The sequence below is a fragment of the Mytilus trossulus genome, chromosome 3 (assembly GCF_036588685.1).
Source record: "Mytilus trossulus isolate FHL-02 chromosome 3, PNRI_Mtr1.1.1.hap1, whole genome shotgun sequence".
Classification (NCBI taxonomy): domain Eukaryota; kingdom Metazoa; phylum Mollusca; class Bivalvia; order Mytilida; family Mytilidae; genus Mytilus; species Mytilus trossulus.
In genome coordinates, this window is record NC_086375.1 from 67,222,968 (window position 1) to 67,241,688 (window position 18,721).

Below are 18,721 nucleotides of genomic sequence, written 5' to 3' on the forward strand. Positions count from 1 at the left end.
TGTCATTGGGTCTCTAGTGGAAAGTTGTCTTATTAGCACTCATACCACATGTGCTGATCCAGGATTTGATGTCATTGGGTCTCTAGTGGATAGTTGTCTTATTAGCACTCATACCACATGTGCTGATCCAGGATTTGATGTCATTGGGTCTCTAGTGGATAGTTGTCTTATTAGCACTCATACCACATGTGCTGATCCAGGATTTGATGTCATTGGGTCTCTAGTGGATAGTTGTCTTATTAGCACTCATACCACATGTGCTGATCCAGGATTTGATGTCATTGGGTCTCTAGTGGATAGTTGTCTTATTAGCACTCATACCACATGTGCTGATCCAGGATTTGATGTCATTGGGTCTCTAGTGGATAGTTGTCTTATTAGCACTCATACCACATGTGCTGATCCAGGATTTGATGTCATTGGGTCTCTAGTGGATAATTGTCTTATTAGCACTCATACCACATGTGCTGATCCAGGATTTGATGTCATTGGGTCTCTAGTGGATAGTTGTCTTATTAGCACTCATACCACATGTGCTGATCCAGGAGTTGATGTCATTGGGTCTCCAGTGGATAGTTGTCTTATTAGCACTCATACCACATGTGCTGATCCAGGATTTGATGTCATTGGGTCTTTAGTGAATAGTTGTCTTATTGGCACTCATACCACATGTGCTGATCCAGGATTAGATGTCATTGGGTCTCTAGTGGATAGTTGTCTTATTGACACTCATACCACATGTGCTGATCCAGGATTTGATGTCATTGGGTCTCTAGTGGATAGTTGTCTTATTAGCACTCATACCACGTCCACATGTGCTGATCCAGGATTTGATGTCATTGGGTCTCTAGTGGATAGTTGTCTTATTAGCACTCATACCACATGTGCTGATCCAGGATTTGATGTCATTGGGTCTCTAGTGGATAGTTGTCTTATTAGCACTCATACCACATGTGCTGATCCAGGATTTGATGTCATTGGGTCTCCAGTGGATAGTTGTCTTATTAGCACTCATACCACATGTGCTGATCCAGGATTAAATGTCATTGGGTCTCCAGTGGAAAGTTGTCTTATTGACACTCATACCACATGTGCTGATCCAGGATTTAATGTCATTGGGTCTCCAGTGGAAAGTTGTCTTATTAGCACTCATACCAAATTTGCTGATCCAGGATTCAATGTCATTGGGTCTCTAGTGGATAGTTGTCTTATTGACACTCATACCACATGTGCTGATCCAGGATTTAATGTCATTGGGTCTCCAGTGGAAAGTTGTCTTATTAGCACTCATACCAAATTTGCTGATCCAGGATTTAATGTCATTGGGTCTCCAGTGGAAAGTTGTCTTATTAGCACTCATACCAAATTTGCTGATCCAGGATTCAATGTCATTGGGTCTCTAGTGGATAGTTGTCTTATTGGCACTCATACCACATGTGCTGATCCAGGATTTGATGTCATTGGGTCTCTAGTGGATAGTTGTCTTATTAGCACTCATACCACATGTGCTGATCCAGGATTTGATGTCATTGGGTCTCTAGTGGATAGTTGTCTTATTAGCACTCATACCACATGTGCTGATCCAGGATTTGATGTCATTGGGTCTCTAGTGGATAGTTGTCTTATTAGCACTCATACCACATGTGCTGATCCAGGATTAAATGTCATTGGGTCTCCAGTGGATAGTTGTCTTATTAGCACTCATACCACATGTGCTGATCCAGGATTTGATGTCATTGGGTCTCTAGTGGATAGTTGTCTAATTAGCACTCATACCACATGTGCTGATCCAGGATTTGATGTCATTGGGTCTCTAGTGGATAGTTGTCTTATTAGCACTCATACCACATATGCTGATCCAGGATTTGATGTCATTGGGTCTCTAGTGGATAGTTGTCTTATTAGCACTCATACCACATGTGCTGATCCAGGATTTGATGTCATTGGGTCTTTAGTGAATAGTTGTCTTATTGGCACTCATACCACATGTGCTGATCCAGGATTAGATGTCATTGGGTCTCTAGTGGATAGTTGTTTTATTGGCACTCATACCACGTCCACATGTGCTGATCTAGGATTTGATGTCATTGGGTCTCCAGTGGATAGTTGTCTTATTGGCACTCATACCACATGTGCTGATCCAGGATTTGATGTCATTGGGTCTCTAGTGGATAGTTGTCTTATTCAGTCAGAGCTCAGACATAAATAAGTCTGAATCTGCTTTTGACTCATAGAGGTCTAAATTTGTAAGTTTTAGGATTTGTCTCCCTTTAATGTAAGACAAAATACGACTTGAATAAGTCCAATATTGATAAACAAGAAATAATTGGCCAGAATCAAAAAGTTGCAAATATCGAATCCTACAAGTCGATAAGTGATCAAAATTGGTTAACTTCAAGACCCACGCATATTTATAAGGAGGTCATGCATCTAAATCAAATAATGATAACATTGAAAGCCAATGCTTTGTCTTTTAAAGAAAAATATGAATGAGAGTCTAAAAAATCGGAGATAATGTTAATTGACCTTACAATGCTACCACCTGGAATCACACTTAATGAGGTAAAACATCTGTGTTTAGTAAGGATGTCCAATTAGATAATTAAATATAGATAGCTCAAGTCCTTGTGAACTCTCATACAGGTTTTTGCTGACATAGGTGGTGTAGTTTGGCCACAAAGTAACATTAAGTTTTTTCACCAACATAAATAGACCTAAACAAGTCTGTCATTTTCTGACTTAAATAAGTCTAAAATTGAAACTACATTTTATAATAAATACATGTTTCGACTTATTTAAGTCAAAAACAAAAATAGACTTGTTTGTGTCTGAGCTCTGACTGTTATTGGCACTCATACCACATGTGCTGATCCAGGATTTGATGTCATTGGGTCTCTAGTGAATAGTTGTCTTATTGGCACTCATACCACATGTGCTGATCCAGGATTAAATGTCATTGGGTCTCTAGTGGATAGTTGTCTTATTGGCACTCATACCACATGTGCTGATCCAGGATTTGATGTCATTGGGTCTCTAGTGAATAGTTGTCTTATTGGCACTCATACCACATGTGCTGATCCAGGATTTGATGTCATTGGGTCTCTAGTGAATAGTTGTCTTATTGGCACTCATACCACATGTGCTGATCCAGGATTTGATGTCATTGGGTCTCTAGTGAATAGTTGTCTTATTGGCACTCATACCACATGTGCTGATCCAGGATTTGATGTCATTGGGTCTCTAGTGAATAGTTGTCTTATTGGCACTCATACCACATGTGCTGATCCAGGATTAGATGTCATTGGGTCTCTAGTGGATAGTTGTCTTATTGGCACTCATACCACATGTGCTGATCCAGGATTTGATGTCATTGGGTCTCTAGTGAATAGTTGTCTTATTGGCACTCATACCACATGTGCTGATCCAGGATTTGATGTCATTGGGTCTCTAGTGAATAGTTGTCTTATTGGCACTCATACCACATGTGCTGATCCAGGATTAGATGTCATTGGGTCTCTAGTGGATAGTTGTCTTATTGGCACTCATACCACATGTGCTGATCCAGGATTTGATGTCATTGGGTCTCTAGTGGATAGTTGTCTTATTGGCACTCATACCACATGTGCTGATCCAGGATTTGATGTCATTGGGTCTCTAGTGAATAGTTGTCTTATTAGCACTCATACCACATGTGCTGATCCAGGATTAAATGTCATTGGGTCTCTAGTGGATAGTTGTCTTATTGGCACTCATACCACATGTGCTGATCCAGGATTTGATGTCATTGGGTCTCTAGTGAATAGTTGTCTTATTGGCACTCATACCACATGTGCTGATCCAGGATTTGATGTCATTGGGTCTCTAGTGAATAGTTGTCTTATTGGCACTCATACCACATGTGCTGATCCAGGATTTGATGTCATTGGGTCTCTAGTGAATAGTTGTCTTATTGGCACTCATACCACATGTGCTGATCCAGGATTTGATGTCATTGGGTCTCTAGTGAATAGTTGTCTTATTGGCACTCATACCACATGTGCTGATCCAGGATTTGATGTCATTGGGTCTCTAGTGAATAGTTGTCTTATTGGCACTCATACCACATGTGCTGATCCAGGATTTGATGTCATTGGGTCTCTAGTGAATAGTTGTCTTATTGGCACTCATACCACATGTGCTGATCCAGGATTTGATGTCATTGGGTCTCTAGTGAATAGTTGTCTTATTGGCACTCATACCACATGTGCTGATCCAGGATTTGATATGACTGGAGTCCTCATCTCTGTCAGAGAAAGTTTGTGATTGACAGAAATATACTATAGAAAGGAAAACAAATAGTTTCTCCTCCAAAAAGGTTAGCGCCAAGATTACAGCACAGTAAATAGATAATTGATGTTATCAGATCATATTGTCACCAACATAATGGAATATATATTTTGTTTAGTCTAGTTGTTGTTTTTGCATAGATTATTTAACCATTACATGATGGGTATCTCAGAGATATAACATAATTATACTCACATCCAGTGGGTTACCAAATGTAGGGAATTCTACAAGGGTCAAGGACAAGACTAAGCAGGTAGCTATAACAACAAAGACCACAAGGAAAACCATATATGGGTAGTGAACTACCACTCTTGTGTAGCTGAAAAGAAAAGAAAATAAATGAGGATAAAAGGATTAACAAAAGAATAACATAAATTAAATAATGTTAAAGAAGCATACATTTGTGGTAGCTATAGATCATATTGTAGTCTTGGTTTTTTTCTTAGGGAGGTACCGAGGTTCCACAACAATTGCTTAACAAAATTGAGTTTTACCAAAATATCAAAAGAAATCTACAAGATTATCTGTTCATATCAAACTTTGGTAACTAATTGTCAATCTAAGACAACCATAAGAGTAGCACAAATGAAGGTTACATTAAATTTCAAGGAGAAGGTACATTTCAGAGGTTTATCCATGAACATTAAAAACTTGCATTCTACCATATTTACTGCGTATTTTACTAACCAGATGCAAGTCTTTCCAAAAATGTTTTAAATTAGCAAGCCTAAATGACAAAATTTGATTTTGACACTATTTGAATGACATCTTGAGCTAAACTTTTATTTTTTTGCATAAAATAGACTTATTTAATGTGTGTTTCAGCTAAAATAATATACAGCACAAGTGTCACCCAAAACAATGTCTTGTCAGTGAATGAATAAATACAAAATGCATTGATGTCTAAATAGTCCTTTAAGGTAAGTCTATATCATTTCTTAGGATGAATCTAAACTCATGAATAGGGGATTTTTTTTTTGTTTTATTATGGTACAAAAGTTCAGCATTTGATTCTGAAAATCGAAGATAATTTGAAACACATTTCATGTGGGGACCTAAACCTTTACCTTCTCTTGTATATGCAAGAGGTATTAGGCTGCACACATAGATTTTCCAAATATTTTTACAACTGACTACAAGGTCCTTTTTCTCTGGAATAACATTATTTTCAAAAGATATGGAAGGTTAAAAGATCAATGTTATCAATAGAAGGTATTTTTTTGTTACTTGAATACTATGGATAAAGTAAAATGTGTGGTATACCTCAATGAGACAAAAACCCAACAAAACAAAATACATATAGACATGACGTCAACATATAGACAGTACTGTTTGACCAATAGGTAAATTTCTTTACAATAGGTCAATGTTCTTTTTCCTGATATTCTCCAATCCATGTTTATTATATATATCCAATACCTCGGCTGTTGTCTACTCTATGGTCGGGTTGTTGTCACTTTGACACATTGCCCATTTCCTTTCTCAATTTTAAAAGTGGTTTATTTTCTTGAGATATAAATTTCTTGCTTACAAGTGGCAGCACACAGAGTTTTATATTCAGGTCTATATACATGAAGGGAATGTATATAGTAATAATTCCTTTCCCCCTTTTACTTTTCATGGACAATGAAATGTCTAAAATTACAATATCCCATATGATACCAATTATATATATAGATACATGTATATATATTTACTTATATGTTGCCAAGGTAACAGGTAAAATGTATTTACCAGATTAGTATACGTAAGTTGTCTTTTAAAATATTTTTCCTGATCTGACCATACACCAACTACTACTTCTATGACTTAAAAGATGAGTCATGAGTGACCATTCCCTCAATTTTGCCCAGTTTGACCTATTGCCATTTGCAGATTTGGTCTGTTAAAACTATTCTCAGTTATGACACTAACTAAGTATGGATAAACATTACATTTTTTTCAAAAAGATGAAGCTTATATGCATAAATATGTATTAGCTATATTGATTGTTTTAAAAATTACCAGTACATAAAGATCAACACATACACATCTTCTCAATAAACAAATGTAACAAGCCCATAGTCATGATAGTCAGGAAGTTTGAAGGGGAATAATATAAACAAATGTAACAAGCCCATAGTCATGATAGTCAGGAAGTTTGAAGGGGAATAATATAAACAAATGTAACAAGCCCATAGTCAGGATAGTCAGGAAGTTTGAAGGGGAATAATATAAACAAATGTAACAAGCCCATAGTCATGATAGTCAGGAAGTTTGAAGGGGAATAATATAAACAAATGTAACAAGCCCATAGTCAGGATAGTCAGGAAGTTTGAAGGGGAATAATATAAACAAATGTAACAAGCCCATAGTCATGATAGTCAGGAAGTTTGAAGGGGAATAATATAAACAAATGTAACAAGCCCATAGTCATGATAGTCAGGAAGTTTGAAGGGGAATAATATAAACAAATGTAACAAGCCCATAGTCATGATAGTCAGGAAGTTTGAAGGGGAATAATATAAACAAATGTAACAAGCCCATAGTCATGATAGTCAGGAAGTTTGAAGGGGAATAATATAAACAAATGTAACAAGCCCATAGTCATGATAGTCAGGAAGTTTGAAGGGGAATAATATAAACAAATGTAACAAGCCCATAGTCATGATAGTCAGGAAGTTTGAAGGGGAATAATATAAACAAATGTAACAAGCCCATAGTCATGATAGTCAGGAAGTTTGAAGGGGAATAATATAAACAAATGTAACAAGCCCATAGTCAGGATAGTCAGGAAGTTTGAAGGGGAATAATATAAACAAATGTAACAAGCCCATAGTCATGATAGTCAGGAAGTTTGAAGGGGAATAATATAAACAAATGTAACAAGCCCATAGTCATGATAGTCAGGAAGTTTGAAGGGGAATAATATAAACAAATGTAACAAGCCCATAGTCAGGATAGTCAGGAAGTTTGAAGGAAAATAATATAATAAAGCAATGATTCTAATCAACTCAAACAAAATTGACTTCCTATTGAAAATGATGATTGTTCCCCTGCCCACACCTGGGAGGTTTACAGGTATACTGAGCATACTGTGCGATATGTTACAACACTATTTTCTTACAGTGCATAGAGGTTTTATATTTATCCTATAATATTTTACTAACCAGTATTGAATAAGGCTTTGGTCTAACGTCAATTTTTTGTTACAGTCGAAAATTCTTAATTTGCTGATTCAGCTTTTTTTGTAAAGTTTAATTGGAAATAGCCATACAACCCTCCAGAAATATATTTCAAAAACTGTTTGTGCTGTCAATCACAGGATTGAAATAAACATCCCACACAACTTCAAGAAGAAACATATTTACAAAGTGTCTGTGTGTAATAAAAACTTAATTTACAACCTATGAGTCAGCCTAGCAGGCTATTTTTACTTTCTAAGATACATGGTCAATTAGTGCTTATCTGTTCAAAAGTTTATTTATGATTTTTTTCTTCAAAGAAACATGGTTAAATACCTTGCCATTCTCCACTTTGACCTGGCTGATGGAAAGCACATTGTTTCAATTCTTTCTATTCTTAGTAATCACTTTACAGTGCATGACTGGTTTTCATTAAATCTATTTTTAGTAACACTTGAGATCAGTGATTGACAGCTGACTGTTATGCTATCAGTGGGAAATTGTAACTTGCTTCTAAATATAAACCAAATGTCTATTTCAGCTGATGCATTCACAAGCAGGAATAATCACTTGTTAATTTCTTTCTTCTTTACTCATTATTTTCCAGCTATCTACAATTTAAATAAAGCATGTCGAAGCATGATAAGATTTTAATGGGTGTAAGCCTCTTTGATGTCTTTTAATTACCCAACAAAAGAAGAGTTTTCAAAAATTAAACTTCAACCTCTTTTCAGCTTAGTTATCTATAATTATTAATTTTAGTACAAAAAATATAAAAAAATATAATGAATACTGATTGAAAGCTACAAAATTTAATACAGTTTTAGGTGGAATCTTAACAAAGATGGATTTTTGAATATCTACATGATCCATGTTCTGCACATTCAAAACAACGAAAATTAATTCGAATTAGCAAGTTTTTTAATGAGATTTTTTCTGTGCATCTTGTCAATCCTATTTTTTTGACAACTATTTGGGCTATCTCTCCTACTTGGCCAAAAAAAAAGAAATATAAAGATAAACTATCTATTTTAATGTTCCAGTTAAAATAATAGTAGAAACCAAATAATATGCAATGTCTCAAGAATTTTAAATATTGAGTGTAATATGTTTTTAAACATTTGTCTGGTCTGCGTAGTATATATATGCAAATTCCACATATCCCATAATAAATCTCCCAGATCTTTTTAATTGTTACATACTTTATTCCTTCTCTTTTCATGATTAATTATTATTACATTTTCCTCTATTTAACCTTAAGTTGGTATGGGAGTCTAAATTAAAAATGAGAAATTTGTGCATACTTTGACAAAATGTAGTATCTTTTGATATATATTCAAAAATATCATAAAAGTGATAGGCCACCGTGCATTTTCTACAGGTCGTGACAAAATGACACATTTTGTATTGATTGCAGGCCCGTAACCAGGAATTTCCAAAGGGGGGTTCGTTGGACTCACAAGCTCGACTTTAACAGTCACAATTCGAAGAGAACATTGACTTTAACAGTGCTTATTCGTTTTCAAGGGGGGTTCATCCTAACCCCTCGAAACCCCCCTGGCTACGGGTATGGATTGTACAGGAAAAATCACCATTTTGTGATTAGAAGCTAAACTAAATGATATAATTGTAAAATAAAATACTAGAAGATAGCTTTTGTAAAATGCTTTGAGAATATCAAAAGAAAAGATAGGGTCACTGTGCCTTTTTCCAGCTAAAATAAAGAATAACAAAATTCCATGTAGATTCCTTTAGAAAATGCACTATTTCAGAGTTACCTCCCCTTAAAGCCAATTTAAAAATATTATGATTCAAGCAGAACTAATCAACACTTGTACAAATATTGATATTTATAAGTTATGATCTTATAAATGTGTTATTTTAAATGCAAATTCACATAAGTTATCTGTATTCGTGCATCCAATTTTGCCAACTTGATTGATAATCTGGACCTTAAATTCTCAGTGTTTTACAATCCAAGATGGCGAAGACATCCATACCATCTTAAATGACTTTTTCTGTGTTTCAAACTTGTAATTAAAATTTTCTGTGTTTTACAATCCAAGATGGCGAAGACATCCATACCATCTTAAATGACTTTTTCTGTGTTTCAAACTTGTAATTAAAATTTTCTGTGTTTTTAAACTTTTATTTACATTTTTCTGTGTTTAGCTTCTATTGCATTTTTCAATACTTTTTTTTCTATATTCTAAACACTTGCCATTACAATTTTCAGCAAATAACTTATCATTTGAAATTTTCCTAGCTTAACTTTTCCTTATAAATTTTTGTACAAACTTGCTATTTCTTTTGTACATGTTTGATTTGATGTAATTAATTTGCTCATATATTAAAGGTGTTTAATTGTACATCATTTTTTATGTGTAGCGTAAAGTTTACTATTAACCTAAAATAGATGATTTCATTTTTTTTTCAATTTTGAACTTTTCTGTTTCATTAAAGCATTTCATAAAAACCTGCTTAAAGAGTATGTAAATACTTCAATTGATTACTATACTCTAGGGCTAGCATTTCATTTAAAGATTGTTTAAAGGGTTGCCCCTTAGAAGGAAGTCAATGAACCAAGGATTCCTAAAGGTAAAAATTAAAGTTATCTGTTTGAAAATTTATTGCTGCCATTGCAATTTGTTAGGCTGTTATGAAATATCTGTGTATATATGATTCAATTTATCATAGAACTTTACAATTTTGTCATCAATTTCTAGAAAGTTACATTACAGAATGCTACTTAAATAACTTATATTTTGCAACACAACAATGATATCTTAAACATTATTTTAATAGAGTCATCACAAACATGACTGAATTTATAAAATTCATTGAATTCAGAAAAAAATTCTCTTTTATTCTGTGTGGTAATTTTTCTATAAACCACAAAAAAAGAAATTTAAAACTAAAATGTATGCTTTCTTTTTAGAAATTAATGATTTATCTAATATATATCCTGTCTAAATAACTTTAGTTTAGTATTGGACCATCTTCTTATTTCTTATTACTATATTAGATATATCTCTTAAACTTAAGTTTCAAGACTTCAAGTCCATATAAAACATACTTAAACATTATCAGTAATGGTGATAATAGTGCAAAAGATGCCTACAAAATGATGCTACAATTAGAATTATGTCAAATCAATTTCTGGAGCAAAGTATCAAGAGATATAATGATGTCCATTTTTGTGTCAATATACCACATATGAACAGAAAAATATCATCTTTGATGCAATTAGGATAAAAATGTTAGTACACTTTAATATAGTTTTGACACAATAAATCACAAGGAGCAGCCTTACAAAATTAGTCTCAGAACTCATTTTTTACTTTTGTTTGAAATATTAAAACTAGATGTGTCAAAACGACATGAATGGCCCCATTCCAAAAAATTGAAAAAACTGCAATTTCAACAACACAAACAAGATGGTAGTTGCACATATACTAAATCTGCTCAAAATCTTAAGGCCTTAAAAAAAACCATATAACTGAGATTTTCAACAATTTCTAAAAGTCCAAAGCCCATAATTTCGACAAACATTTATATATAGTGAAGGGGCATCATTTTTTTAAATTTCAATACAGTTTCTCCTCGCCATAAAATGTGTCAACACAGTCATTACTCAAGTCAATGTTTTCTTCATACGGGTCAAAACCCCAGAATAAAACAACAGAGTGTGAGTTTTACTACTTCTAAGGATACTAATCCTGCTCTCTATCACTTTCTCTGACATGTGTCATTTATATAACATTTATCATTGTCTTTTTCCTTATAAAATTTTAAACCTAATATTATCTATCTCTATGGTTATTGTTTACTAGTCATACAAGATATGAAATTGGTGTTATTGAAGAAAACCTTGAGAATTATGTTGCCAACATAACCAAAGAGATTAAGGCTATATATTGCATTATTTGTGGTTAACCACAGAATGACATTGAGTTGTCAGCTAATTAACAGTACAGTAAACCACTTTACATGATATTGTTGGTGTTATTATAAGTAGCATAATGATTTGATATAAAGGTCAATGTATTTCAATATATTTTGTTTAAAAATTTGGAGATATCACTTGGAGGACTAGACTAATGAAGGAGAAGTAAAATCTCCAACACAGCAGAAAACTTCACCAGCCTTCACCTTTATTTGTTCATAAATAGTTTTCATAGGGTTTGTCTAGAAAATTGTTTTTCTTTTCATCTTTTTGTTATGTTATCTTTCTTTACCTCTGGGTATTTTGTGCCTTCTCTTTTTTTTTCGGGGGAGGGGGGGTTTCTTTCTGATATTCTAAATGCATCTTATATACAGAGATTTCCTTAACTAAATTCTATTTGCAAAGCTAAATCAAAGTAATGCTTTTAACGTTTTTGATTTTGATTTTTAAAGTAAAAACACAGTTGCTGAATTGACTAAAAAAAAACAATGATGCAAAAGTGAAATTAAACACTAAACATGTTGGATGTGTACTGATTGATATTTTACTCTGGAAAAATGTAGTGTATTTGTTTGTTGAAAATGACAGTACTTTATGATTTATTGAAAATGACAAACATATTTTAAGGTTTGAACTTCTATTGTGCAAGAGGATGTCTGAATTATTTTTCATTTAAAAAAAGTTAACTACCGGTACTAAAAATATTTCAAAGTATTGTTTTAAAAGTTTCAAGGGTCTTACAACGTTCTTGCAAGCATTGTTTCAAAGACTTTGCTGCAATTTGCATACACCCATCGTGTATCCCATGAACTAGATAATGTTGTTCCTTGTAGTACAAAACCATTCACTCAACACCAGCATTTGAAAGCATGGCCCAAATAGAAGTTACAGCTCACCAATACAATATGTAGTACAAGGTGCACTGTCTTTTGCTACAGTTAGCAACTATTGTATACAGTCAGGTTTGCTGTAAGGGACTACAATTTTATACCACTGATTGTTTCTGTCTGAAAATTTTAACCTAGTAATCTATCAATAGAAATTATAATATATTTGGAAGCAAAAAAAAACAAAGAATATGTGTCAATAGCCATGGCCTGCTCATGATCACAATATCACATTTTCATTTTCAGTAAATTTTTCTCAAAACTGTAATTTTGAATATATTATATATTTATTTTAATTACATGTGATAATGAACATGTGTACTAAGTTTCAAGTCAATTGACCACAAATTAATAGTAAACTATCTGAAGCACTGACTAAACCTGCACAGTAAGCCACAAGGTCTATCACCCTATTTTGGTATACATTTCAAAAGTTCACATCATCATGAGCATATGTTCTAAAGTAAATGTGACCAACACTTCAATGGCAAACTACCATAACTACAAACTTTAACCTGATATGGACAGACTAACAGACTCAGTGACTTCTATTGACGAGATGACAATTAAGATCATATCCTATGTTATAAATCTAACCACAAACTCTACTTTGATGTCAACTTTAGCCAAGATATAAAAAGGACAAATATGTAGGTTAGACGAAGCCATTAGCCATCACCATGGGTATTAAAGAAATTCAGCTTAGCGTTTAATTGTCTTGACAAATTCAATTTTTGGCCTTAATAATCAACAAGGAAGTGAAATAATCCACAAAAATATAATGGCGGAAAAAAACCATTTACTACCTTGAGGTTTACAAAATCAATATATAACTCCTTCACTTATGAAATGTAACACAGAAAATCTAGGAGAAATAAGAAAATATTGATTAAATAAACACAAATGGAGTTCCAGAAACCTATATAGCTATGTCTACTATTTCCATATTAGAAACAATTATGGTATATATAAATGTCCCATTGTGGGGGTGAAATCACAGTTATCTACTTTGCATTTTCTGTGTCAATAAAAAAAAACCTCATTTGTGCCCTAAATGAAATAATGGAACCTTTATTAATTCTCTGAAGAGCAGTTTTAATCACTTCCAATTATACACCAATAAATCATTTTGTTCTGATTGGAGATTCATTCTGGTTGCTATTTTTATAAACTTTAATGTAATCTTTTTCTGGAGGTGCCTATAAAATACACATAAAAATAAATGAAAACAAGAATAAATAGTATTTCAACTTGTAACATGCAATCCCCACTGGCTATTAATAAAGCGGAAATTGTTCTTATGAAATTACATAGTTATAGTTGGAAGTAACAGCTGATTTAAGCATAGCAAACATCCAGGAACACTCTTACTACATGTACAAATAGTATTTAACTAGGAGTTATGTAGGTTTGTTAATTATTTTTTAATGTTAATGGTATAAGGCAAACTCACATATCACATAATAATGACATTATAATTTTTGAGATAAGACAAAAATTTAAGTACATGTTGTAATGTGTTAAAATTTTTCATTTAAGGGCAATAACCCCTGAATGAGAAGCTGGTATAGATTTTATGTATATGGACTCTGGTTGAGAGCTAAACATTCTGAACATGTTTATAGACCCTGTCAGATTTCCTCTATTCATAGCAATATTCAAATGAACAAAACTTGCATTTTATCCCTAAGTATTATTTCAAGCCATGTCAGACATCTTAGTTGGCATGCAGGGTCATCTGAGACACATTTTTTAAACTAGATTTTCATGAAATCGCAATAATTAAACTCTCTAATTTTGTCCACTTTTCAACAATGGCGATAATAAATCCACAATATAATTTCTTAATTTACAGTTATTTAACAAGTTCTACCCTTCCTTTTCTTTGTGTTCCATTTTTTGTACCATCCTGATGCTCTGATATCAAGGATAATATTTCCATATAAGTTATGATTACTTATTTTATCCTATAATCAGACAATCATTGTATGAAAAGCAGGTACATGTTTATAATTTGTTTTTGTTTTACTTTCATAGTCATGTTAAAATTACAAGAACTAACATAAATACTGGACTCCTTAGAAAATTAAAAACAGAATACTTTATCAAATGGAAAAATCATAAGCTCAAACACATCAAATAAATGAAAAACAACTGTCATTTTCCTGACTTGGTACAGACATTTTCTTAGGTAGAAATGGGAGACTTAACCTGGCATAAGACAGCCAGGTTTTTCTTTTTGCTTCAAAAGCATGTATTTATAAATTTGAAATTTTCTACATGCTGTACGAATTTTGTTTTGTTTATACATAAAACCTTCAGGGTGATGTGGTTAATAATTTACATTCTAGGGATACCATAGATCATCATTAGCATATATAATTGTACACAGATTTCAGAATCTTTAATAACTCATATAATTACAATTATCCGTTATCAAATAAATGTTAAACTGTATTTATGCCATGATATTTTCTATTATATTAAAAGTCACAATTTTGACCTTTAATACATGTCATAAATAGTGGGAGGCAATTTTCCAACAAGAAAATAACATTAAAGCATATTACAACAGACCTTTGGTTTCTGATTGAAGTTTTCAAAGTCAATCTATTCTTTTACACAAATCTAAATTGAGGAAATATAAAGACTGTAACATAAAATAATCTAATATGTATAACTTAATATAAATAAACCAAAAAACAATAATTCTTCATTTTTGCTCTATAAGCAGAAATTATTAAAAAAAATTAGTACTTCCTTCAGTTGTAACATGGAGAATGTAATTTTCAATTCCTACAAAATGTTCAATGTTCAATAGGTTGTTATTAAAAGGACATTATTAATTCAAAGTATGGCATTTGCTGCTAACAGCTTAGTTAAAGCACAGAGCAAGTAAGAGCAACGACTGGTAGGCTTAGAGTCTGAATAATGTGCCAAGAAAGAGTGACCTACAAGTACAATGAAGTATCTGCTACCTTGTAAATACTAACAGGTTAAAATGTGGCTCAGTAATTGGTATAGTACAATGCAGATTTCATATTCTTATCTCATAAACATGATCTTATTCTGAAAATGCATATAATTGCCACTGGACATTAACAAGCAATGAATCATGCTCTTATCTTCCTTTAATATCAAGTTCAATGAAAGAAAATGATTTTTAAACAAGTTTGAAACCTGCAATTATAAGGCCAGAAAAAGTATTTATCTATCTTATAATTGCTATTGATAGTTTTTCTACATATTTTTGAAGCAAAGTACATTTATCTGCATTGTCATCCAGAAGCGCTGACTGATATGCTCTGAAGGAAGTGATATTTTACAAGGAACTCAATGTTGCCATACCACTACTTTAATTTTGTTTTCATCAGATCATGTTTTGGAGTATATATAATTGACTAAGTGCATGATATAAACTGATGGTTTTGTCATTTACAATTATATAATCTTTGTGGATATATTGGAAAATCGTGATAATGCTGTCATAATATTGTATACAAAATATGCTTAAATGTACTTCTCACGTGAACTGACATATTGTTTGACATTAAAGAAGAAAAAATTGGTCAGAAACTGCACGCATGTGAAGTCTTTCTGTCTGGTTGGATACTTATATAACGTTACTATAAACATACAATATAAAATTACATTGTTAGTTTGTATATATAAATCAGGATGGAAACCCAAGATGAAAACTAGATGTGTTCGTTCTAAAGCAACTTAAGATCAGCAACTAATTTTACAAAAAAATCTTAAGAGAAAAAATACTAGTAAGTCATGAACATTTCATTTTTTGTTGTAAGTTTTTTTTAGAAAAGAGCCTAAGGATCAACTTAACTCAGAACACCTAGCACCAAATGTTTGCTCAAAACACTAAATCCAGTATTTTTATTGGCTGATTTTGAGAGTCAGAAAAATAGTTTTACCTAAAATGTTAATAAAATTGAGAATGGAAATGGGGAATGTGTCAAAGAGACAACAACCCGACCATAGAAAAAACAACATCAGAAGGTCTCCAACAGGTCTTCAATATAGCGGTGTCCTTCAGTTGCCCCTAATGAATGTATACCAAATCCATTGAAAAAAACACAAAAGGACTTTTTCCGGAGTATAAAATGAAGGAACCTCCAATTCCTACTGACAACTGAAAAAGCGTAATAATATGGCTGTCAATGTCCAACTTGGTCCATTGAACTCCTTCATCTGAAGATTGCAATAGCTGCCCATATCAGATTGAAAATCACAAACAGCATGAGTTGAAAATTGAAAGAAAATTTGTTTTTATAAGAAAATATAAAAATATCAAATGTATTTTATAACATTTCTACTCTTTTGTAATTCATATTAATTATTAAAACCCAAATTAACTTCTAAATCTAAAGATAAATTTTAAGGCTTAAATGATTTGTTAGATTGATATCAATAGTCATAGAAAATTCATTAATGGCCAAACACACTGTAAGATGAGGAAAAAGAAACATCATCCCCTAGAAAAGGAAGATTGACAATGAGGAAGAAGAATAGTATTTGTGGATTCATTTATTTTCGTTGGTATTAATTTTCGTATATTGCTGAAAACTTGCATACTCGTGGATATTTGATTTTGAGGTTTTGCCAATCTAGAGTATACAGAGCCGATTGAAAATATATAATTGATTGAACATTTGAATTCATGGTTCACTCAATAGCTTGTACCCACAAAACCCACAAAAATTGGTATCCAACGAATAATAATGAATCCACAGCAGATAAAATTGGTATCCAACAAATAATAATGAATCCACGGTAGATTGTCTCAAAGTAAAGGTAAAGACAACTGGTGAACTCTTTTAGTTAAAAATCAATATGTAGAAATTGTAATTCTGAAATTTAGCTAAATATATATAAAATAGTAAAATTCATTTTCTACAATTAATAATATTTAATATAAGCGAATTAAGTTTCCTGTAACTAAGTTTTCTTTTCTTTTGCATAAAATTCTTGTCAAAAATACAAATTTAAGAAACGTTAATTAACATTGAGTTATATTGACATGAGAATTAGGTCAACATCTAATTCATCTATATAGACTAAACATTTCTGTCTCCTATACTGATGTTATTCCCAAAGATTAAACAGGCTTAACATATCTACTTGTCTTCTTATCACAAAAGATAAACGAATTCTTTAAAAGATCACACCATCAAAAAACTAATTAATTAAAAAAAAAACACCTTACAATTTGTTACAACCAAAATTGTCTACTGAAATGACATTTTTCATTTCCACCTAATTAAAGAAACTATTCTTCTATATAATTATTCAAGAAATAAATAGGATAAAAATGATATTCTAATGAAATAAATAAATAGCCTATAATAAAAGTCCATTGTATCACTTACCATGCAGGCATTTTTCAAATTCAGTCAAACTTAAAGATTTGTCATGTGAACCTCATTTGACACATCTTATATCCACACCAAAGAAATCTATCGCACATGATAATTCTTGCGTAATTAACTATTATCCATCTATAACAATTTACATCACCTTAACAAATCAGGTGATCAGCTGCACTCTGCAAATGTTCAAATGATCCTGAATACTCTGAGTCTTCAGAGTGTTTAAGTTTATTGGCAGCACGATCAATAACAATTATGTATATAGAAGCACATTAACAACCTCAAACAACAAAACTACCGGCTTTTTTCACCAATTGGCTTGCGTTTTCGATCTAGTAATGTTACAAGCTTATTGGACAATTTCATTTTACAAGCCTAGTTAATTTTATGGGTGGTTTTCAGATCAACATTTTATAATCCAGTTATAAAATCTCTGTATGCCATTTATTTGATCCTATTTTCAGTTTGTCAGATGAATCTTACATTACAAATGCATGTTTTTAAATTATATCACATAAATTTTATTTTTGTTATCCAATGAAAAGTAATTTTTTCAAGAAAACACATTGCAGTTTTTGTCTAAAACAATTCTTTTAATACAAATTATAAAGCCACTAAATGGCAGTAAATTCAGAAAATAACTGTGTGAAATTCAGCTTATATTCTTGAATTATGCACTTTAGTTAAATAAATCAATTTTGATGTACAATAGACATAGATGATATATGTAGTACAGTGGCAGATCCAGAAAAAGGGGTGGGGTTCAAGCAGTAACATGGACCCCCCTCTTTTTTTGAATGATCAATGCATTTGAATAGGGACATTTATGGAAATAAGAACATCCCCTTTATCCACCCCTGCAGTTAATTCAGATATGAATAAAAGAGACACATGCTCGATGGGTACAACAATTCAATGGGACTATATTAAAGCTGTCTTCAACTCAGACAACAAGACTCAACATTAAATAAGAACCATTAAATATCAAAACAGAAACGACTTTTTTAGTTTGTT

At 32.3% G+C, this 18,721-nt stretch overlaps 1 protein-coding gene across 5 annotated transcripts in view; it reads right to left on the bottom strand.

The window, feature by feature from the left end:
* Positions 1–18,721, bottom strand: part of LOC134712192 (protein dispatched homolog 1-like) — a 78,847-nt gene that overhangs the window by 12,784 nt on the left and 47,342 nt on the right. For 3 of the 5 annotated variants that reach the window (XM_063573497.1, XM_063573499.1, XM_063573498.1), the window contains 2 exons: positions 7,827–8,101; positions 4,522–4,645 (listed from right to left, as the gene is read on the bottom strand). In XM_063573497.1, the coding sequence (XP_063429567.1) occupies positions 4,522–4,645; positions 7,827–7,867 (165 nt within the window). In that variant the 5' untranslated portion in view covers positions 7,868–8,101. Of the gene's footprint in view, positions 1–4,521; positions 4,646–7,826; positions 8,102–17,707; positions 17,983–18,721 lie in introns of those variants that run through there. The other 2 variants (XM_063573500.1, XM_063573501.1) reach the window with 2 other exon arrangements.